The sequence below is a fragment of the Zeus faber genome (assembly GCF_960531495.2).
Source record: "Zeus faber genome assembly, chromosome: 13".
Taxonomy (NCBI): Eukaryota; Metazoa; Chordata; class Actinopteri; order Zeiformes; family Zeidae; genus Zeus; species Zeus faber.
In genome coordinates, this window is record NC_137198.1 from 7,639,699 (window position 1) to 7,663,886 (window position 24,188).

General features: G+C 50.2%; 1 protein-coding gene across 1 annotated transcript in view; it reads right to left on the bottom strand.

The window, feature by feature from the left end:
- The window catches only part of grin3ba (glutamate receptor, ionotropic, N-methyl-D-aspartate 3Ba), a gene marked incomplete at both ends in the record, with an annotated part of 122,275 nt that overhangs the window by 38,374 nt on the left and 59,713 nt on the right, over positions 1-24,188 (bottom strand). The window contains 4 exon segments of the mRNA XM_080012730.1: positions 1,409-1,645; positions 3,014-3,285; positions 4,887-5,389; positions 15,261-15,961. Coding sequence (XP_079868856.1) covers positions 1,409-1,645; positions 3,014-3,285; positions 4,887-5,389; positions 15,261-15,961 — 1,713 coding nt within the window.

Genomic DNA, 24,188 nt, shown 5'->3' on the forward strand with positions numbered 1-24,188 from the left:
CTCTCTCTCTCTCTCTCTCTCTCTCGCTCTCTCTCTCTCTCTCTCTCTCTCTCTCGCGGTCCTGTACCGACATTCAGCCCAAACCTCGTGCCTCCAACGTGAGCCAAGGTCTCGTCCTTCCTTCTTTTCTTCCTCATCATCATTCTCCATATCCCCCTCTTTGCTGCCACTGACTCCTCCGCAGGTCAAGATCTGACACAATATAAGTGACTTCTTTCTTTGCTTTGTTTCTTCTTTCAACTCAATTGAAAGAGCTTAGTGGGCGCAGGAAACCTACGTTTGCAGTACCGAATCGGACGGAAAACCATCAACTAAATCTGTATATAAACTAAAATACAGGCAGAAATGGTGAGACATTGCAGTTAAAAACATAAATAGGTAAAGACAACGCAATGTTTACATACAGGATCCCTTTGTTTGCGCCAAATACAATAAATGAGGCGTAGCTCGCGGAGCCAGTTCTGTCAGACAACTCGACAGCGCCACGCGCTTCCACGCCCTTATATGGGCCGACCTAGTTAAGCGGCTCCTGCCCTGCCTGCTTGCATGTTGCATTGCTGCATTCCCTCCACCTGCACTGCATCCACCCGCCGGGCTCTACTCTACTCTTTGTCCAGCTCACTAAATGACTATGTTTCTGTACACCTCGCCGGGAGTGATGAGCAGTAGAACCCAAAACTAAAACGATGCAAAAAAACATTCATTTTAAATTCAATCTAAGAGTTGTCAGAAATACAGACTCCCATGTATTATGATTTCATTTTTCATTTATTTTGTATATAAATAAGATCTATATCTTAATATCCACGCTGTGTGGGGCGCATTGGATAGATATCTAAAGTTGTGTTTTAAATATTATTTACTCACTTCCTGGAGCCCATTTTCTCTCTCTGCCTCCCGTCTGCCCGCTCTCTCTCTCTCTCTCTCTCTCTCTCCCCTTCGCCCACTCCGTCCTCCGTCTGACTACCTGTGGTACTTAACCTCTCCTCCTCCTCTCAGGTCTCCTCCTCCTTCCTCTCTGCCTTCACCCGCCGTTCCCCTCGTCCCCATCATAAATCCCTCCATCTCCGTCGCAGCACTTAGCCTCTCGCCTCTATCCCGCCCGCTCTGTGTATTATTCTGCCTCTCCCTTACACTGTACATACCTTCGCACTTCATCACTGCTTGCTCACTTCACCTTCAGCTGCATCCATCTTCTCCTCTCCGCAGCCATTTCTATCATCTCTCCATTTGCTTTCTGTCATGCCTCTCTCTCTCCCTTCCATCATCTCTCTCTCTCTCTCTCTCTCTCTTTCTCTCGCTCTCGCTCTCCCCCGTCCACCGGACTTTGATCGCGTGTTAAAGCCCCGCCTCTGTGGCGCCTTGTATGATATACATCCACTGTCCGGCGCCCGCAGAGGCGGCTTACCTTGGTGGCGACGGTGCGTCCGAACAGGATGGCGTAGCAGAGGTTGAGGGCGGAGGAGTAGGAGAAGACGCGCAGGCGGTTGCGGCCGTGGGGCGTCATGCCGAAGGGGCTGTTCCACTCGTACAGCGTGAGGAAGAGCGCGGTGAGGTGCAGCGTGACGAAGATGCCCACCCACATGGACCAGTGGAGTGGCCACATGAAGGCGCCGATGGGCGCGGCCGTGTCCCGGCTACGCACCTGGGCGGTGGAGGGCGGAGGAGGAGGGCGGAGGACAGGGACTAAATTAGCTTCAGCACCACTTTGTTTGTCCCAAATGCAATAAACACACATACCCCTATACGTTTTTTTGGGCAATGATGAAGATCGGATCACTGTGCTCACCTAATTATATTCATTTTTGGAGACTTTCGACTTTTACTCCATTAGAAGGCACTCCAAAAATCTATACTTAAAAAATCTATACTACATTTCTAGCACAGTCACGTCCCTCTAATCTGGAACTGGATCTGTTAAATTGCTGATTTAGGATTTCAATTACGATTACTACCTTGTGAATTACTATTACACCACCTATGCTATTTGATATAAATGTAATTCAGGATCTGCATGAGCATCATCTCCAGGAAAAAAAAGTTCAGTCGTACTTTATGAAGAATTATACAACATATATCAGGGCACTGGAAGAGATTGACTATAAAAGTACTGTAATACTAAGTACAAAAGTAGAAATATCCTTGTGGTACTTTCAGTTTTAGAAGTGTAATTTAACTTCAGGGCATTTGTCTGTTTCCTTAAGTAAAAGGTCTGATTACTCCTTCCATCAATGATGAAAATCAATATTTTAGGATCCGGGCCGACGGGGACGCATTGGCCAGATATAAATAAAAAGTTCTGTTTCAAATAATGCAATACAAAATAAATAAAATTATACGCGGATCATGATCTCATCATTTAACATTGTCAAATGACAGCGAACCCCACTAAAAAGTAATTAGGATTTTTCATTAACTAATGGCTGGCGTAGTTTTTTAAAATGGAACCAAACACGTTGGTATATTCGCTCTCTCTCTCTCTCTCTCTCTCTCTCTCTCTCTCTCTCTCTCTCTCCTCATGCATCTAATGGGGAGAGAGAGAGAGAGTGAGAGAGAGAGAGAGAGAGAGAGCGGTTATCACAACAGAGGGGAATTACGGTACATTTAAGGAGACTGCTAGACATCCTTGCTAAACGCCTCTCCTACTCATTAAAAACTCACATACCACCTTTCATTTGGGCTTCCATAATTAGCACGGCCACTCGAAGCTCAGCAAACTAATTATTGACTCCTAACAATCTACAGCTTCTCCCAGCAGAGGGAGAGGAGGACAGACTGCAGAGCGAGGAAGAGGGAGAGAGAGAGAGAGAGAGAGAGAGAGAGAGAGGGAGAGAGAGGGAGCGAGAGAGAGAGAGAGCGAGAGGGAGAGGGAGAAGGAGAGGGGTGGATGCCTGAGATTGGGAGCAGTGTTGCAGACAGCCAGTCATTGCAATGTTTACTGAAGAAGCCTCCGGTGAACTAGTGCCAACCCCCCTCCACCACCCGCCCTCGCCCACCCCCCGGGCTCCCTCACCAGGATGCCCAGGCTGGTGGAGTAGAAGGGCGAGGTGAAGTCGATGACCCGGCTCCGGGCGGAGTTGATGGAGAAGGAGGTGACGGCCATGTCGGCCGTGCCGCCGAGCAGGTCGCCCACCAGCCCCGTCCAGCGGCCCGAGCCGCTCGTCGCCCCGTACTTCCCGTCCCCCACGATGTAGAGGTCAAAGGTGAAGCCCATGTCCTCGGCCAGCTTCTCCAGCAGGTCGATGCAGTAGCCATAGCAACACTTGCGCAGGTCCTGGGATTGATCTGTGGGGGAGAGGGGGAAGAGGAAGAAGGAGAGGAAACAAAACATTTGCCGAGGTGATGTTTCGGTAGCTCGTGAGGACACGTCAGAGGCCTCATTTTAAGAAGCGCACGACCAGGACTCCGCTCTCAGCTTGTGGCTGCGGATGATGAAAATGTTGCGAGTCCCCGAATGACAAGTGCGTCCGGACGTTTTGCTCCGCCGAGAGTCCCAGAGCGGGACTCATTTTTTTTCCACTTAATCAGCTCCCAAGGCCACAAAATAAAAACAAAAACAAAAAATAACTTTGGAAACTTCTGGAATCCTCGACCTGTCGGTGCAGAGCGCAGACCTCGAGCTGCCGGAGCAGCCAAACTCCATTTTAACCTTCGTTTCGACGAGTGGAGACGCGGGGGAGAAGTTCTCGGAGAAATGAAAGCCGGGCTTCTTCGCTCTCGCGACGGGAGGTCGCGAGCGGCGCAGGCGCTGCCACGGGCCGGGCCTTTACCCCGCCGCGCGGGGATGCCGGGAGCTTCTTTACGTGAAGCCGGGGCAGAGGCATTTATAACGATTACTCTGAAGGCTAAACAGCGGCAGAGCGGGAGATTATTCAGCTAAAATGCAACGAGACAAAACAAGCCCGAGAGACAGAGTCAGAGCCCAAGCAGAGACCTTTCCAGATGCATCAAGTTAAATTAGGTAAAGCTGAAACGGAGATCAGTTTGGATCAGTGTGGACACGGTGATATGGATATGGTCATCCACGCCAAATGTGCGAGATTAATGACCGAGGAGAACATTAGTTTTCTTTCGTATAATTGATCATCCAGAATGCCGGCGCAACCCACGTTGCACCTTCCGCCCAACGAACGACCTTCACCAGTTTCACCCATAAATCCGCGGCACGTTAGCTCCGAGGCGGCGAGGCGGAGAGGTCACCGGCGGCAGCGAAAACTTTCCTCTTGCTTTGAAGCGGACCGGTCCCCGTGAAGCAGCACCCATCACGTACTGGCCTCACCTCCAAATCCACTTAAGTCACGACGAGCACATTTAGATGAAGATTAACCAGCGGCGATACAGCGCAAAGGCGCGATCGGCTGCATTTCAATCTGAGGCCGGTCACAATGAGCGCTACGCACCCGCCCCCTCACACACGCGGGATAAGACTCAGAATAAACTTCCCGTATGGCGGGGACCCAGCGAAGCGGAGAGAAATTTGAAGCGGGAGTGGAAGAAGCGACGAGCAAACAGTCTCTCGGAAGAGGGAAATTGCAGGAAATGAACTCAGAAGTTTATTCCGTTTATGATTTTCTGTTACGTGATGAAATAGGTGTTGCATCTGCACCTCCCTCAGGGGATGACAACGGAAACAAGCCTGTGGGCTTCATTGTGTGATTTAATTTTCAACAGTTTGTAAGAGTTTGGCATGCCTGTCAGGTGAAGCGGAATTATGTGAATATTATGATTGTCGGGTAAATCTATCCATCTATTTAATCCTTGAATATGTTCATTTGAAGAGTAGACCGCAATAGTCTGACGGATGCATGGATGGATGGATGGATGGATGCCAAAATGGCGTGTAAATATACAAAATAGACAAAAAAGACAGACTAAATGAAACCCACCGTCTCCCTCCCATTCGGCAGCCGTGGTGTTGGGGTTGTGCAGCTGGTTGAAGAGGCTCTGGATCACGTCGGAGCGGTTGCTCCTGGGATCCAGACACAGCTGCCCGGCGGGGCACAGTCCGTCCTCATCCACCTCACGCGTGAAGACAAACGGGTGCTCCACCAGCGTCACCACCCTGAGGCGGTGTCCCTCCACGGACATACCCGCCCTCCAGCGGCCCCCGGCGCCGCCGTCCCCCTGGCCGTCGCCCCCCCTCACGCCGGCGCCCTGGCCCTGCCCGGGGCTCCCCCCGAAGCCCAGCCCTCCCATCAGGCCCAGGGCGCCGCCCTCCAGCTCCAGCCGGCCCCGGGTCCACTGGCCCACGGTCACCCAGGCCGGCTGTCCCAGAGCCCCCCTCTTCAGGCTCCAGACGTGGAAGAGCTGGGAGGACAGCACTCGGGAGGAGCCGGCGTCCACCTGGACCAGGCCCGTGGCCCCCGTGAAGGTGGTGTTGGAGAGGAACCTGGACAGAGACGCAGGGTGGTGTCACATGTAGAATAGTTGTGTTTGTTTTCAAATTTGGTAAGAGATAAAAATATCAGCTGGTGTCACAAGATGACTTTGTGATGCAAGTCGTGCGAGCGATTCGTTCGAAAACCTTCAAATGAGGAGTCGGGCGTCACCTCGAGAAAATGGGAAGCTTTGAAAATAACGACTGAGGATTCAAATACAACGTCGAAAAACCGCGAAGGCGTTTAACCTTATTCAGATTGACACTTTGCAGTCCACCAAAAACAAATAACTGCACCACCGATCGAACTGAGTCAAATGAAGGAAAGACTGAGTGACTCGACAAGGAACTCAGCATCTCAAAAACGAGCCTGACCCGGTTTACTGAGGAGCCGAATCGGGGGTTGTCGGTTCTGGCACGGAAGAAGGTCAAACAAACAAAAGGCGAGGTGGGGGGGGGGTGGGATGGATATTGAAATGAACACTGACGCCGCGGCGCCGGCAGCGAGGCAGGGGACTCGCGTGGAGTTTTGAGTGGGGCCTCCTCGGCTGTATTCTAATCAGGTGACGATTACAATATCTCCAAAGGCGCTTGAAAGGAGACGACGGCTGTCCATCAGCTCAGAACAAAAAAAAACGTGGCAACCTGGCTTCCCCCCCCTGCTCCGTCCGGGAGAGGGAACCGCCCCGGGGCAGAATACGAGCGGTAAAAGAGGCGGTTTGGCCTTGGGGCCGATGAAGACGCCGGCCGCGCGGCTCGCTCTGAAGATCACTGAATAACACACACCTCACAGAATAAACAGAAGTTGCGGGGGGAAAAAAATAAATAAATCCAGCGTTTCAGACCGACGGCGACGTGTGAGGTCTGATTGTTCCCTCCCAGGGTCGAGAAGCGCGGAATGAGTTTGGGCTGAATTTTCTTTTTTTTTTTTTTTTTTTTTCCCCCGGTAGGAGGGGAAAGAAGGAGCATCTCCGAGAGGAAAACCTTAAAGTGTTAAAAGACGGAGGCAAAAAAAAACAACAACAACAAAAAACAAAAAAACACCGGAAAAAAAAAAAAAAAACGCAGACGAAAGACGGATAGTCTGGCCGCGAATCCCCACCCTCGACTTCCCTCCTTCAGATGGGTGGATGCAATAATTGCATCTTCCAGAAAGTCATAATTAAAAGTTAATGCAGTGCAGTGAGGGTCTCTCCCTATCAGGCTGCGCACACAGACGGTCATTGCTATTCCTCTCACACTCGGGGTGGCCTGCGTTGCTCTTTACGACGGAATACATTAGGACGAGCAATCCCTGCTCACACATAAATCTGCCCCCGGCCCGCTGAACCGTGCGGGGATTGTTAGCCCGTGTCTGATTGTTTGATTGTGCGGCGGATCGTCGGGCGACGTCTGAACGCGAACCCTCACATGTGCGGGATTGTACCGCGGCGTCTCGATTAGAAACTGGGAATGATCTGGGTGGGGGGGGGGGGGGGGGGGGGACGCGTTAGGAGCCGTCAAGGGCGGCGGGCGTCTAAATGTGAGAGTGCGCGGGGCGGTGTCCGTGCGGCGACTGCTGAGCGCGCCCGGGGTCACGCCTCCCAAACCGCAGGGTTCCCCCTCCTGTCGTTGGGAAAGGTTGGTTAATCCATATCCCCGGAATAGAAATGGACGAAAGTTCTTCTTCTTCCTTTCCATCTCTCTGTTTCCCCCTCTCCCTGGGTTATGTGTGTGTGTGTGTGTGTGTGTGTGTGTGTGTGTGTGTATGTGCGTGCGCACGTGCGTGTGTGAATAGATGAGCAGAGCCTGTGACCTGCTGCTGATTCTCTTCCTCTATTCAACATGGCATACGACTAACAGAGTGAAAAGGCTAAATTGATACTGAGGGTCATTTAACCTCACGCACGCACGTACACACACACACACACACACACACACACACACACACACACACACACACGCACACACACACGCACACACACACTCTCACACATACAGTACCAGCCGGAATATGAATGCACTGTGTGTGTGTATGTGTGTGTGTGCGTGTGTGTGTGTGTGCGCACGCGTGTGTGTGTGTCTGTGTGTGGTGGCTGCCCTCCTCTCTGTGCATTTATTTTCTTGGCATGATTTACTAAATGCATCTTGATGCTATCAATTCTTTCACCGCTCCGTAATTCTCAAGGGTATGATTTAAAAAAAAACAAAAAAAAAAATGAAAAGAAGACGAATAAATAAGAAAGCCGAAAAAGGACCCCCTGATTTGAAAGTCAAGTATTCTTATCCTATCCCAGGCAAACGCACTCTTCATCATAAGTGGCTTTCGGTCTCTCTCTCTCTCTCTCTCTCTCTCTCTCTCGCTCTCTCCATCACCTCCAGAGCTCAGGACTGGTGTCAAAGAGCAGAGGCTGTCGCCGTGCACTCAAATTAACCGGCCAGGTTACACATTCCATTTCCGATCGGAACAGACATGGATGTGACCCCAGTTAAAATACACCTCCCTCTCTCCCCCTCTCTCTCTCTCTCTCTCTCTCTCTCTCTCTCTCTCTCTCTCTCTCTCTCTCTCTCCCCCTCTCCCTCCGTTTTTCTCCTCCTCAGTGTGTGGCGTTTAGTTGGACTGACGCCCGGCAGCGGGAACTTTTCTTCGAGCGGTTTCTAAAAGCATGACCAATTTTGAGGGAAGTCTCCATTGTTGATTCAGCCCCCGGACTCATAGTTATTATGCTGCAATTTGGAGGAGGGCAATTTGTGTGTGTGTGTGTGTGTGTGTGCGTGTGGGTGTGTGTGTGTGTGTGTGTGTTTGCTTCACAATACTTGTCAGGACCGGTCTCCAAATTGACAACTTTTTGGTTAAAAAGTGCAACAGGAACATTGGTCCTCACTTTTCATGTGTATTTACTCGCTCCTAACTTTGATGCCAGTACAATAATGTGTGCGTGTGTATGTGTGTGTGTGTGTGTGTGTGTGTGTCTGTGTGTGTGTGTGTGTGTGTGTGTGTGTGTGTGTGAATATGTCAGGCTGCATGTTTCAGAGGGGAACGGTTTCCTTTTCAAGTACACTTGACACCAGTTCTCACACACACACACACACACACACACACACACACACACACACACACACACACACACACACATACACACACACACACACACACACGTACACACACACTCTCTAAACGTCAGCAGCGTAGCCAGTGAATGATAGCTCTATAACAAAGTCCAGGCATGCCTTTTAATCCCATATCTCTCCATCTTGTTGAGTTTGGGTGAGAGTTATCTCCCTCCCTCTCTCCGTCTCCCCCCTCTCTGCCGCTCTCCTTCTGTCCTGGATTGATGCGCCGCTCCGCTTGTTCCCTTGTCGTTTTATTCTCCCTCCTTTATCTCATGCGGAGCGAGAGCGAGAGAGAGGGAGGGAGGGAGGGAGGAGGGGAGGGAGGGAGGGAGGGAGATGGGATCGGCTCGTCAGTGATATCTGCGAGATTGCACTGACGGACAGATCCAACTCCGATAACAAGTGCTCTCATCTATCCATCTCCCCCTCTCTCTCTCCCCCCACCCCCTTCTGTCTCTCCACCCCACCCCACCCCCACCCCCGTATCTCTATTTCCACCCCCCCCCTCTGTCTCCGTCCTCTGTTGCATTCCTCTCACTTCACCTCTTTAACACTGTCCCCATGTTGCTCCGTCTCCCTCTCTCTCTCTCTCTCTCTCTCTCTCTCTCTCTCTCTCTCCCTCCCTCTCCCGCCACCCCAGGAATAAGAATCAGGGTTTTTCTTTTCTTGTTTTGTTGGATTCCGCACGTCAGGAAGCGCTGCCGCCGGCGCAGTTTGCTTTTCCCATATTTGTATTCTACCTTTGTTTCCTCTATCGCTCTCGCGGCCGCGGCGCTTTGAATGTGAAACAGTGATGTTGTTCATCATTTGCTCTCCTCCCCCTCCTCCCCCTCTCCCGCCTCCCTCACCTCCCTCAACTATCCCCAGACGTTCTCCCTCCTCTCCGCCCTCCATCCTTTGGGGCATTAAGCCGTTAATTGACTTTTTTTTTTTTCCCCCTCCTTCCTGTAGAAGTCTCGCGCTTCCTTCATCTTTATTAGACGCTGTGGGACCCGACGGCGCGTCTGGCCGCTACAGCGATGGAGAGATAAGGAAGTGGGGGCCCCGCTGCATCACGGGAAGTCTCAGCAGTCCTAACAGCTTGTAATGGTGGAATGGACGACCTCTTAGAGCTCCAGACCGGAGAAATTTCCTCATCAACTTTGTTTTTTTCGCCGCGGGCCGGAATCACCCTCTTCCCCGTTGCCGGCGTGTGGTTGTGGCTTCTCGACCATTTTCAATCTGCATTCTACGCTTCTTCTGCAAATTTGTTGAACTCGTTAGCATTGCATTGCGGTTGGGGGAGAAGACGACAGCCTTCACGAGGCCTCTCCTGTGAGTAGTGAGAAATGGTGCAAGACCAACTCACGAAACTAATGTCGCCAAAGAATCATCGAGCCGGCAGACCAAGGTACAAGCCAATGCCAAAACCAAGGCAGAGAACATCCTCTTTAGGACGGGCGGACACCCCCACCGTCGAAAACCAAGGTCTGCCGGTGCTCCAACTCAATGTCGAGGGCCTTACCATCGCAAAACTCGAAGTCATCAGGCATCTCGCCGATTCCAACAAAGTGGCAGCGGTCCTCCTGCAAGAGACACACTGGGTGTCAGATGAAAACCTCAAGCTTCCTGGGTTCTCCCTCGCTGGATCCATCCACAGCAAGAAGCATGGAATGGCAACCTTCGTCCGAGATGGTTTGAGCTGGGCAGCCACCAGCCAATCTCCACCTGGCTGCAACATCGAGTGGCTGGCCACTAAAATCCAAGAAACATCTGTCGTGAACGTATATAAGCCCCCACCAACAGCGCTGACTGCATCATCACTTCCATCCGTGACTGCTCCTGCCATCTATGCAGGTGACTTCAACTGCCAACATACGGATTGGGGTTACCAACACACATCACAGGATGGAGAAGCACTGAGTCAGTGGGCCTCTAACATTGAGGCACTACTGCTGTACGACCCAAAGGAGCCCCCAAGCTTCTGCTCTGCACGTTGGAACTCTTATACCAACCCAGATCTGGCCTTCGTCATATGCCGCAGTAACGACCTGAAACCGGAGAGACGTGTCTTGGACAGGTTCCCTCGCTCACACCACCGGCCATCCATCATCAAAGTACCATCCCTAGTACAGCCGGTAGCTGGCAAACCGGTCAGGAGATGGAACTTCAGGAAGGCGAACTGGCAGTCGTTTACGGTGGAAACAGAAAGAAGAACTGCTGGTCTCATGGACCCAGAAGCAGAAGACGTGGATGCTGCATACATTGCCTACTGTGAAGTCCTCCTAAGGGCAGCAAAGCACAACATCCCACGTGGCTACAATAAAAACTATATCCCGGGCTGGGATGAGGAGTGCAGCTGCCTGTTGCGCCAACACCAGCAGGCGATCACCAGGGAAGAAATGGACGCAACAGCAACAACCCTACTGCAGAAGCTGGATGACACCCGAAGGGCTAGGTGGACGGAAGTAGCGGAATCCATCGACTTCACCCACTCCAGCCGGAAGGCGTGGCAGACCATCAACTTGCTCTCAGGGAGAAAAACAACACCTCGTAGGTGTCCAGTGACTGCAGATGCTATTGCTTCCCAGCTCCTGAAAAATGGTCGCTTCCCTGATGCGGACAAAAACTTCGCACGACTGACATCGTGTGAGGTATCATCCCTCTCCAGAGCAGCCAGCGCTGATGCTAATCTCTCAGGAGACTTCACAGCAGCCGAGCTAAAGGCAGCAATTAAAAAACTGAAGCTGGGCAAATCACCAGGTCGAGACAATATCCACCCAGAGTTTGTTATGCACCAAAGTGAAAGAACATCTCAATGGCTACGCACATTCTTCTCATCATGCTTCCGGAGGTCCAAGCTCCCGAAGACCTGGCGCCGTGCTTCCATCATAGCCTTTCCAAAGCCGAACAAACCCGCCGAAGACCCGAAGTCCTACAGGCCCATATCCCTGCTCTGTGTCCCGTACAAGATTCTGGAGAGGCTGATCCACAGCCGCATTGAGCCAGTGGTGGACCCTCAACTCCCACCGGAACAAGCCGGCTTCCGCAGAGGCAGGTCAACGGTGGACCAGGTAACGCTACTCACCCAGGACATCGAGGACAGCTTCCAAGATAATGAGAAAGCTGGAGTAGTATTCCTGGACCTGACAGCCGCTTATGACACCGTGTGGCACCGTGGACTACACCTGAAACTGTTGAGAACAATCCCGGACAGGCACATGGTGAGATTTATTATGGAGATGCTATCTAACCATAGCTTCATCCTACAAACCAGCGATGGCCAGACCAGCAGGCTCAGAAGGCTGAAGAACGGTGTCCCGCAAGGCTCTGTCCTCTCACCAATGTTATTTAACATCTATATTCACGACCTGCCAGACACAACATCCAAGAAGTACGGCTATGCGGACGACCTGGCCATCATGCTTCGATGCCCAACATGGAACACTATGGAAGAAGGCCTCAACCGAGACATGGGCATCCTGGCAGACTACCTCCAGAAGTGGCACCTTCAGCTCAGCATGGGCAAAACAGTGTCTGCAGCTTACCACCTCTACAACCGGGAGGCAAGAAGGGAACTGGACGTGCATGTTGGCAACATCCGCCTGGAGTTCCAGCAAGCCCCCAAGTACCTCGGCGTATGCTTGGACCGGACGCTGTCCTACAAGCAGCACCTGGATGAAGTGAAGGCCAAGACAACCGCAAGGGTCTCGCTCATCCGCCGCCTTGCAGGCTCGACTTGGGGAGCTTCCCCCCAGACCCTACGCATATCCACGCAAGCCCTGGTCCTACCCGTAGCGGAATACTGTGCCCCTGCCTGGAGCAGAAGTCCACATGCGAACAAGGTGGATACTGTCATCAACAGCGCCCTCCGGATAGTAACTGGTTGTCTGAAACCCACCCCTGTGTCCTACCTGCCAGTCCTAGCTGGTATCGCCCCACCCAGTCTCCGACGGGAAGCAGCTACCCTCGCCCTGGCAAGGAAAGCCCAGAAGAACGACTGGCACATCCTACACAAAGCCACAACAACACCGGCACCACCATGCAGGCTCAAGTCTCGCCATCCCTACAACAAGGCAGCACAAGAGATGCTACAGTCGATCCCTGACGACTTGTCCAAGGACGCCTGGCTGGCAGCATCCTGGAGACAATCGTGGGAGTCAGCTGCGCCCTCCCGCATCCAACGATACATCCGGGACCCAGGAGGAGGTGTAAAAGGAGAAGACATGCCACGCCACCTATGGACCTCGCTGAACCGCCTGCGTACTGGCGTCGGGCGCTTCAAGTCCTCTCTAAAGAAGTGGGGCCTATCCGACAGTGCGTCATGCGAGTGTGGCGAACCTGAACAGACTGCCGAGCACATAATCACCAGCTGCCCCCTATACAGCCCACCCTCAGAAGCTGGCCTTTTTGACCTAGGACTGGAGACGAGGGCGTGGCTATATGACACTGAGTTGGCCATCTGATGATATACGAAAGAAGAAGCGGTTGTAAAAGGAGTTATTTCGAAGTTGTATCCATTTATCTAACGTGGAAGGCGGGCTCCCCCTTCACAGTATTTGGGGATGTTTGCGAGGTCGGTGAATCGCTTTGAGAATGTAAATGTGATGAAGGGCTTTGATAATAATCATCAACAAGAAGATTTTGCACTGGGGGTCCACCGCTCAAACCGCCTTGTGGCCAAAGGGGAAGTTGCCTTTCACTTGTCTGACTTATCCCACCCCACCAGACTGTCTGGACAGGGAACCAGACTACGCCCGCTGCTACGTGATCGATGCGGTGTTCCCTCTTCCAAGTGGCGGTCCATGTGACGCAGTTGATATAAACCCTGGAACAATTTGGCTCGAGGGAGATGCTCTTTGCTATTCCGCATGACCTGTGAAGTGCTCCCCACTGATTAATCTTCTCTACGATAAACTTAGGCTAAGTGACAGTTGTGGTATTTTCTGTCGAACCTGAACCCTCTCAAGCCACGCATCGACCACCACCGCAGTGGCCTGAATTTCCACGACAGACTGGAATTTGAAACCTAAAACCATCGTCTTTTTACAGGATTTCCAAACCGTTCTTCAATAAGGGGCATTTTGACCGCGCAGACTGCACAAATCTTTTCCAGGGCTGAATCAACCTTTAAAGGAAAACTCTGGCTTTATTTTACCTAAACCTTATTTTTCAATCATTCGACGGAGGAGGAGAAAATCGATCCAGTGTTGAGGGAGCAGCTCCCGCCGACGCTATTCTCTCAACAGCAGAGAGTGTGGGTTGATTTTTAAGGATTCCCGAGCCAATCACTGAGGTAGAATCCTCATGATTGAAAAACAAGGTTTAGGTTTAAAAAAAAACAAACCCAAAAGACAGAGGTTTCCTTTAAGTTTGAGTTTGGGTGGATTGATAGGCCATTGAAATTCGGGGCCAAACTGTGATCACGTGGCTTTAGACAATCATCACTGAGTTTCCAGGGCCCACACAGCTCCCATCGCTTGGCACCCTCTGCCATTTCACACTATTTCGTCTATTTCCCCAGGCAGAGCTAGTGTCAACATCAAAACAGAGTCATCTCACCCCCGAGTGAATTTACACCTCGGTGGTATAGTGTAAATAACAGGTATTGCCTCGTTTCCAAGGCTTAGGAAGAGCTGTGAGCGACTTTTTGCTGCGTAGGAGTTGTGAATAATAGTAAGGATTTGGGCTTTTATCTCTTGCAAGTGAGGATGTTTATGGTTTAATGTGAATTCTGTGCCCCCGTCTGCGAGTTTGTGGCTTAATCTGTGTGTACGTGCCCCTGCGCGTGGTTGTGTATGTCGGTGTGCACGTGCTTACCCGCACGTGTGTGTGTGTGTGTGTGTGTGTGTGTGTGTGTGTGTGTGTGTGTGTGTGTGTGTGTGTGTGTGTGCGCGCCACAGTGTGTTATCACAGGACACACTTGGAAAGAGAACACGCAAGCTTTCGGGGGTGCTTGTTTCAAAGCTGCAGGGATTGAGGCGGCAGCACGGAGAGAGGAACAGACAAAACTCTGGCGGCTGTGTGTGAATCTGTACGCCAGACCTCCAGCGCGGCTCCAATATGACAGCACTATTCAGTAGGCACAACCCCCTGAGCACGGGGGACACGGAGAATTCAACAGCGTTCTCTTTCCATTACTGAAAATTGCCAAAAAGCCTCCCGGATAGGAGATTGTCTGGCAAACGTTTAAATTTTTTAAACACGGTGATGAGGGCGGTTCACCCGCGAGGTGAATGCATTTCTACTGAGTGATCGTTGTGTGGATGTTGTGCTGTTCAAAACGTCTTCCATGTTGCTTATGTACTTTCATAATTGTTGTACTCAATAGATAAAATGTCATTTTGTGTCCGTTTAAGAGGTTGTCTAGTGTCCCAAAATCAACCGGGGGACCCAAACCCTATTGGAACCGGAAGATTTGTCACAAGAACTGATAAAAAAATTTTATACCGATAAAAAACACCAATATTTGGGGGAGAGACTTGTGAAAGAAGATCCAATGATTAAAATTGGTCCGAAAGGGCTGTTTTTCCGAGCCTCTTAGTGTCTCCGCTGCACTTAAAGTTGCTTTATATCCCTGTGATCGGATTTTCAAATCATCATGCTAATGTTCCGCAGCAGCTCTTCCACAAGTACCTGCCGTGATCAGCGCTGATCTTTTCCACTCTGTCATTACACATAACGACACCGGTGAGACCCCGGACCCCAATAGGAGCCGACCGAGAGGTAGTCAGAGTGTGTGTGACAATGTGTGTGTGTGTGTGTGTGTGTGTGTGTGTGTGTGTGTGTGTGTGTGTGTCCACGCATGTACCTGGACAAGTACTGTCCCGAGGACGGCAGCTCATGTCGGTTTGGTTTGTCGTAACAGTTCACCATGTTCTGAATCAGCGCCAAATCTGGCCGCACCACAGTCGCGGCGCTGACCGCTCGACTGATCAGCTGCAAGGCGTCCCGGATGTAGAAGCTGATGGGCTTGCGTCCCACCTCTCCGTAGGCCAGCAGGCCCAGCGGCCCCCCCAGGGTGTGCAGGGAGTCCGGGGACAGGGGGTATCCCATGATCCACTGCAGCGCCGGCAGCGAGGGCGCCAGGCGCTGGGCGGCGCGCAGCACCGAGGACAGACACTCGGGGTCCGAGCCCAGGAGGAGGACGGAGGAGAGAGGGGAGGCGGGGGAGGAGCGCAGGAGGCGGCTGGACAGCGTGCTGAAGGCCTCCTCCTCCCTCTTGGCCCCCCTCCGCTCCTCGCTGGCGTCTCCCCCCTTCCTCTCCTCCTCCCCCGCCGGGTGGGTGAAGTTGACGATGTCCCACAGATGCCAGGCGGGGCCGCTGTGCGTCTGCAGGTGGGACAGCAGCCCCTCTCCCCCTTCCTCCCACCCCGGACAAATCACAGCTGCCCCTCCCCAGCCTCCCTCCGCGTGGCCTCCCCCGTCTCCCCCGCCCTGCAGGACGGAGAGCAGCAGGCTGCCCAGGGCCGACGGAGGAACACGGGCCGACATCTGCAGGTGGAACCGGTTCTGTCATTAAGGGGAAGGGAGATGCAGGGAGGGAGGGAGGGAGGGAGGGGCGGGGAGGCAGAGAGAAAGAGGAGAGAAGCAATTTTATATAAAAGCCCTTCATCAACATTTATTATGCTCACAGCACAAAGAAAAAAACAATAACACAATGCACTCATCGTATCATATCGACAGACAGACGGGCAGACGGGCAGACGGGCAGACGGGCAGATAGATAGATAGATAGATAGATAGATAGATAGATAGACAGACAAACAGACAGACAGACAGACAGACAGGCAGACAGAGGGACCGACAGACAGATAGATGCACAGATAGACAGATAGACTGATAGATAAAAGAGGGAAAGTGAGGGAGAGAAAGGCGACCGGCGGAGCTGAAGAAGAGGGGGACATGTAGGCACAAGATGAAGAGCAAAGAGAGCGAGAGCGGAGAGAAGGATGAAGGATTAGGGATCAAAGAGAGGCGAGACAGATTTGGCAAAGTGAGCGAGCAAGCGAATGAGCCGAGGTGGGACAGAACAGAGGAGGCACAATAAAAGACCGGAGGAGCGAGCGAAAGAGAAAGAGACAGAGGAGGAGAGGAAGAAAGGGAGGCGTAACCACAAGAGAGATGTGGAGAATAGATAGAGATGGCCAAACCCCGAAACCACAGGCTCTATGATCGAAAAAAACAAACAAACAAAAAAAACCACGACACAGCACCTCTCTACGATGCGGAACTCCCGCCGCCGCGGCGCTCGTTCACTTCCACACTAATCAGAACCCACGCTTTCACTTTAATGATCCCTAAAACGAGGCGCGGCTCGGACCCAAACAAACAAGGAGTCAATGATTCTGCGGCTAATCTGCGGCGCGGCGGCGCCTTGGCAGCCAAACACTGACGTCCCCAGTTCGGCGGCGCGCCGGCGCTTCCAGGCCCCACTGGAAACACTGGCCTGTTTCATACTGTTCCAGGACCGATAACACTGTTGTCCTTGAATGCAGCTCACAGATGGACTTTCCCTTCCAGCGGGCGGGGGGTGCGGGTGGGGCTCCCCGTTGATTTTTTTCCTCCTTCCTTCCGCGGCCGCACTCTGGATCCACGGCGGCTTTCCAGGGGAGGGAAAAACTGAAAAAGGGAGGGAGCCGGTGAGCATCCGCGACATGGCAGAGGGCGATCACCGGCGGGGTTCTCGGCGCGGGGCAGCCCTCCTCATCCACGTTTGGTTCTCGTGGTTCTCTTCTGCGCCGCTCATGGGCCCGGGCTCCATGCATCAAGCGGGAGTTTTTTCTTTGGCAAGGTGAAGCTGAGTTTGTCCAACATTTCAGTTCAGCGAAGTGGAACGACGGATGGAAACCATGCACTATTTCCCATTTCCACAAAGACCACCTAATACACTGTTGAAGACAAAAGCGCGCCCACACACACACACACACACACACACACACACACACACACACACACACAGATGGCCACATCAGAGTCTGTGACATCTCCGTCCGAGACTCCTTCAGGAGAAAAATGTGATATTTTTCAGCCTCACACAGTGAAACCACCCAACGGCAGCCTACAGTATACACACGCATAAGAAGAAGACGCCATTCAAATGGAAATTTTCCCCCAAGGGGACGGGAACCGAACAGCACCACGTCACCACCCACTCCTTCCAGAGAGCCCTTGAGGTCCTTTAAAGGAGGAAGAAAAGACCTGACTGTGGTCTTCAGAGACGTAGAGCAATTGATGCAGCAACACTATTTATCCTTCATAGGCAGGTAAGGCCTGCCTGTATGTGTGTGTGTGTGTGTGTGTGTGTGTGTGTGTGTGCACGTGTGTGTGTGTGTGTGTGTGTGTGTGCGCGTGTGTGTGTGTGTGTGTGTGTGTGTGTGTGTGTGTGTGTGTGTGTGTGATAGTTAAGCAGAGGTAGCACTCTTCCTGTTTGAACCCAACAGGGGGCCTGTGAAGGCAGCAGTGTGTGTGTGTGTGTGTGTGTGTGTGTGTGTGTGTGTGTGTGTGTGTGTGTGTGTGTGCGTGTGTGCGTGTGTGCGTGTGTGTGTGTGTGCCTGTGTGTGTGTGTGTGTATCTTGTTGGCTTCAGCAGGAGGTAGAATCGTAGGACATTGATGGACGGCAGATGTCTGTGGTAAGTTTAAATGGAGCCACATTCAGCATTATGTTTGCTGGCGGCCGTCCTCCTATCGTGGAGAAGTGCGGCGTGCGCGTCAGCATCCCCCAAAAACAGCTCGTCAACATTTCGTTCCGGGACCCCAAAACTGGGTCACGGAGAAGTTCCGTTCTCAAGGGATTGACGTGCAAATCCACTTGTTCAAATCAACCTTTTCACGCGAAGAAAACGCCGCCCCGCACGAAGCCGCCGTGACGCCAACGCGCAATACGCAGGGCAGGTCATTCGGCTCCCTGTAATGTCCCTGTAATGTCCCTGTAATGATCCCTGCAATGTCCCTGCGATGTCCCTGCAATGTCCCCATAATGTCCCTGAAATGTCCCTGAAATGTATGCGGGAGCTTAATTTACGGTGCCAGAAGAGGCAAAGTTTGCCGCTTGGATGAGAAAAAATAACACATAAAGTTATGAAAGGTACTTAATACGTGTTAATGATAACCATTCGGATTTGAGTTCATCTTAAATTTCCCCTCGAGAAATGACCGCCCACGTAATCCAAATTAGATTTTTATACAAACACACAATATACTTTGGTTTTTTGGGGGGTTAATACTACACCATCCCCCCGTGCATCAATATTGATACCCTACTTTCCAAAGTAGAGGGGTTGCTTTCTATTTGCATTAACGGTTAGGAAGTTTAGCTGACGTTCCAAATCAGACTTAAAGTAAAAGCAACAGCGGCGCAAGCCCCAAGTGCCGGGGAAAGATAATGAATTATACAGATAAGTAGAGTAGTGAAGCGTTGTTTTTTTTTTTTTTTCATTTCTTTTAGTTGTCGGTGATGAAAGTGGATAAAAGCTCGTGGCGGTGGAGGATGTCGGAGTAGGGATATGATTCACAGAGGAGATGGTATCTGAGGAAGCGCTCCCCGTACTGGCCGGAACCAGGGCAGAGATTTTATTCTTGATCCCGGAATTTCAGGACTGCAACATCATGCAGGAAACATCAAAACAAAAACAAAACAGAGGCTAACTAACCCCGACCCTCCGGATGCTACTGTCAGAACCTATCGGGGGCATCTACATGCGCCGTTATTTTAAAAAGTGACCATATATCCCGGTATTCCCATTTAAAACAGAGATGGACGATTCCGGGCCCAGAAAGTAAAAGCCCTGTTTTTATGTGGTTGTACCGATGCTCCCGACTCCACTCACTTGACGCCCACGTCAGGTGTCGGCTTGTTTACTGTGCATTAAAGGGGTGTTAGCAGGGGTGATGGCAGAGGCGGATCATTCCATGTCCAGGGAGTCAAAGTCCCGCCGTGTCCCAGCTGCGGCCGAGCACTGACCACAGGATTCCCGTCACCGCTCCGGCCTCTGGGTTGAGCCTAACTTTCAAATACACGTCGTTGCCTGGAAGCCCCAGGGTGGAGTTTTACCTTCTGAGACCGGATTTTCCCCCCACCTCTGAAGGACTGCCGCAACCTGGGGTAGTTGTTATATATTTAGTTGTTATTTGCAAATTTGCGCCTCGCCTCGTTTCTTCCCCCCTCGGTCGCCTCCCGCACCTTTGCGCAGCCAGCTGTCTTTTCGGATGCGGAGGCCTCGGTTAATTCGGGCGCGGCGCGACGGGGCACGATTCACCCACTCCGCACAGAATTGCTCCAGATGTGGCAGGTTTGTCGCGGACCACCCTTTCGGGATCGGTTTTGAGGGCTGCTGAAGTTCGATGGGGTTTAGGTCAGGACTGGGCTACGGTCAGCTGCTCCGGCGGTCTGTTCTTGGCTGTTTGTTCTTTCAGCCGGGGCTGCTCGGTCATCACTCTCACACTCCATAAAGGCCTGTTTTGGTGCGACGTCGATGTTCGATCTCGGCCACTGACCGGAGCGAGACTCACTCAGAGCCGCAGTTGGTGTCACAGGCGGCTCGCTAAGTGCCAGTCTCGTTTTGAGGGGTGGCCTGACCCCGGCAGACTGGCAGCGGTTTCACATTTTTTCCACTTCAGGATGATGGACTGCACCCAGGGATCCGCCCCACATCTGTGCTGTGGCGTTGTTTTCCCGACTCGTTTTGAATGCTCTTTGCTCTTCATTTTGGTTCGTTGTGGAAAATCTCCACCAGTCTGTTGGGTGGGTGAAGCCGAATGAATCAATTGAAAACAGCTTATCCATGCGGGTGGAGAGCAAACATTTGGGCGTGTTGGTTGGAAAGCCGGCTTCATAATTAAAAAGGTTATGACTACTTTTTAAATCTCGCAATATTTTGTTGTGCATTTTTAATAAATTGGTGAAAGGTTTTGGACCTTTATTCTCTGATATCCGATGTTTTGTAGATCGGCTGGAACAACACCACGATTTCTAATTTAGGGTCTGAGAAAATGTGAAATTTGAGAAAGTGCGATGATGCTCTTCACATTAATAAAAGGTTTCCAATGTGGAATTGCAAACACGTTATTATGTCCCACATTCAATGTATTCAGTGACTTACAATCAATGAAACTGGTGGGACAAAATCGTGCTGTTGCCAAAATTGTGGTTTAAGTGCCCACCTGTCTTTGTACGGACGGATGGATAATAAGGGAGACGTGAGTTTAAGAAATGTGAAGCAGCACAGATATTACAGTTATTTTTAGAATTTAACCAATTGGATGCATACTGCAGCTGCTGACAGTCAAGACAAATATTGTTTTCTAGTTTCTGGCTTCTAATTATGTAACTACCATGCCGGAGCGGACGCTGTGATGTGATTACATGCGTGTGTTCAACGCATTGTCCCTGTTTGGAAACGGATAAATGTGGTCACCCTGGTTATTTTTTCTCCCTGGAAAACATGGGGTTTCGCACCGTGATTATGGAAATGGGATTTCATTCAAAGTCATGTTCATGAATAAGAACACAACAACATACTGTCAAATAAGAAATATCCTCCGCTACGTCCTTGGCTACTAAAAGCGTAGAAACCATTTCCTTTTGTGGGGGGGGTGGTGGGGGTGCTATCATATTTATGTTGACCTTAGAGCACGAAGCATGAAAGCTCCCATAGACTTTGGGGGCTGCAGCCGCGACTGTGTCCACTTCAAGCTGACTGCTGCTGACAAGCGTGCTTTGAGCACAACGCACTGCATATTATATGGGCTCGTTTATGTAATGCATCTTGTGCGTGTGTGTGTGTATTGTAAGTACATGTGTGCATACATACGTTTTTTGTGTTTGCAGTGTGAGTTATGCAATGTGTACAAAATGTTATACTCGCATACTACTTAGCATGCCAGAGCAGTATGTGAATGTCTGAAACCAGAGAAGGCTCAAATAATGTGCAAAAAAGTAACAGGGTGACAGACTGCATCCGGTGAAATATGCTCGTATTGAAACACAGCACACGACGCCTGCAAGCGTATCCCACAATGCATTGTGAGGGCAGCATATCATTACAAGTTCTGACGTAGAGTTGTCATCAACCCTTCACGTGCTGAAAGTAAGTGGCGGCTATGACAATATAGTATATACACAACTACTCACATACCAAAGTGCGCTTGATTATAGTATGCAGATGTAGTATACTGTATAGTTCCTAAGATGTAGTATTTAGAATGTAGAATGTAGTATTTAGTACCAATTATGTAGTATATAGAATGTACTATTAAGTGCATAGTATGTAGTGTTTAGTACCTAGTATGTAGTGTTTAGTATCTAGTATGTAGTGTTTAATACCTAGTATGTAGTGTTTAGTATGTAGTATGTAGTATTTAGTACGTAGGATGTAGTATTGAGTATGTAGTATGTAGTGTTTAGTACATAGGATGTAGTGTTTGGTACGTAGGATGTAGTATTTTGTATGTAGTATGTAGTGTTTAGTACCTAGTATGTAGAGTTGAATACCTAGTATGTAGTGTTTAGTACATAGTATGTAGTATTTAGTATGTAGGACGTAATATTGAGTATGTAGTATGTAATGTTTACTATGTAGGATGTAGTGTTTAGTACATGGTATGTAATATTTAGTATGTAGGATGTAATATTTAGTATGTAGGATGTCGTATTTAGTATGTAGGATGTTGTGTTTAGTCCATAGAATGTAATGTTTGGTACATAGAATGTAGTGTTTAGTACGTATTATGTAGTTGTGGTGTGGGGATGGTGTGGTTTGAGCAGCCACACCTTTCCTGGATCTAGGTAATTGGGGACCCAGGATCAGAGTGGCTGCGTACCTGTTGCTGGTTGGTTGGTCTAACGAGCAACAGGTAAAAGCCCCATCGCCACACTCACTCAGGGTAGAGGAGCCCTGGTCATGACCTGTGTCCATCTGCTCAGGGGCTTGTTCTATCAAGCCCCCTCTCCACAATAAACTTGTGTGTTTTCTACAACCCTAGTATTTAATATGTAGTATGTCTTGTTTAGTACCTTGTATGTAGTACCTTGTACCTAGTATGCAGTGTTTAGTACATAGTATGTAGTATTTAATATATAGTATGTAGTGGTTAGTACCTAGTATGTAGTGTTTAGTACACAGTATTTAGTATTTAGTATGTATTATGTCTTGTTTAGTACTTAGTATGAAGTATTTAGTACCTAGTATGCAGTGTTTAGAACATAGTACGTAGTAGTTTGTAAGTAGTATGTGGTGTTTAGTACCTAGTATGTAGTATTTTGTATGTAGTATGTAGTATTTAGTATTTAGTACCTAGTATGTAGTACTTAGTACCTCGTATGCAGTGTTTAGTACCTAGTATGCAGTGTTTAGTACCTCGTATGCAGTGTTTAGTGTGTAATATGTCATTCCAGATTCATGGATGAATCAGTCCATGTGAAGTGCTGCTCTGGCTCGGTTCCACCGGTGGCCGCTGCAGTCACAGGCAATTTGAATTTAAAATGTAATTTTTATTGGACTTGACAGGACACAAGCACAGTTTTTGTTTCTAAGGTAAGCAGATCATTTTGAGATGATTAAAAACGATAGCATCCTGTATTGTCGTTTTGGAAGCCGCGCTGCTCAGCCTAATGATTTGGTCCTGGCAGTGGCACCTGAGATTTTTCACAGGGGCGGCCAGATGGGACCACAGAGAATGTCGGGGTGGCACGCCAAGACCTTGTTGGGGGATTGTTTATACCTCTCATATCTGCCATGTCACGGCAACATGGTGGCACGTACCATTAACGGGGAACAGTCACGGTTTATTTCACAACGTATAATGTGGTTTTGGACCAGGAACCAGAGAACCAGGAGGGGAGTGGTAGCGGCCCTGGCGCTGGGGTGGGCGTGGCCGTGGCCTCCCCAGGCCCCCCTCCCTCCCCCATAGAAGCGCCGGTGGGTCCTGGAGGCAGAGGCAGGCCAGGTTTTCCTGATTGTGGCCTCAGGTTCTGAGGGACCGACTGGATACTGGCAGATGCAGTTAGAGCGGCCAGGATTCTATCAGCAGCTTGATGTTCGAGGCTTTAAGAACCAGAATCCTCTATTTCTATGCTTTTTTTCAGGCTCGGATAGAAATGTAATGGATATTTTTGTAGAAAATATATATATTTTCAGACTATATGTGTGTTTGTGCCAACTCTAAATGTGTGTGTGTGTGTGTGTGTGTGTGTGCGTGTGCGTGTGCGTGTTGCGTGCGCGTGTGTCTTATCTTATTTCTGTATTCCTAGGTAAAAATAAAATCCAGCGGTAAGCATGTGCGAAGGCTGACTTCCACCTAAAGAAATGAGTGCAGCCAAAGAAAATGTCAGCAATATTCCAGAATAAAAATCCATAGCAGCACCTACACATGTGCAAACGAGGAGCCTTGAACTGAGCCTCTGGACCTTGTAAACGGATAAAACAACAGAACAACAGCCAGCTGCTTCACAGCACATCCCAGCCGAGTGTCTGTTCTTTGAATTACATGACCGGTTGCACACCAGTGGCGTCAGCAGTAATGGGCCTGGGCGGCGCCGGCCCGCCCCCGTTACTCACTGGCCCACCCAGCCCAGCCTGGGTGGGCCAAAACACCTTTTGTTACAAAAAAAAAAAATAATAATAATAATAATAATAATAATAGAAGAGAAACAATATATATATAATCTTGATTTGTTGACTTGCTGCGTGTGTTTAATTTGTCTTCTGGTTAATACGGAACTGTTGAAACAGGTTGTCG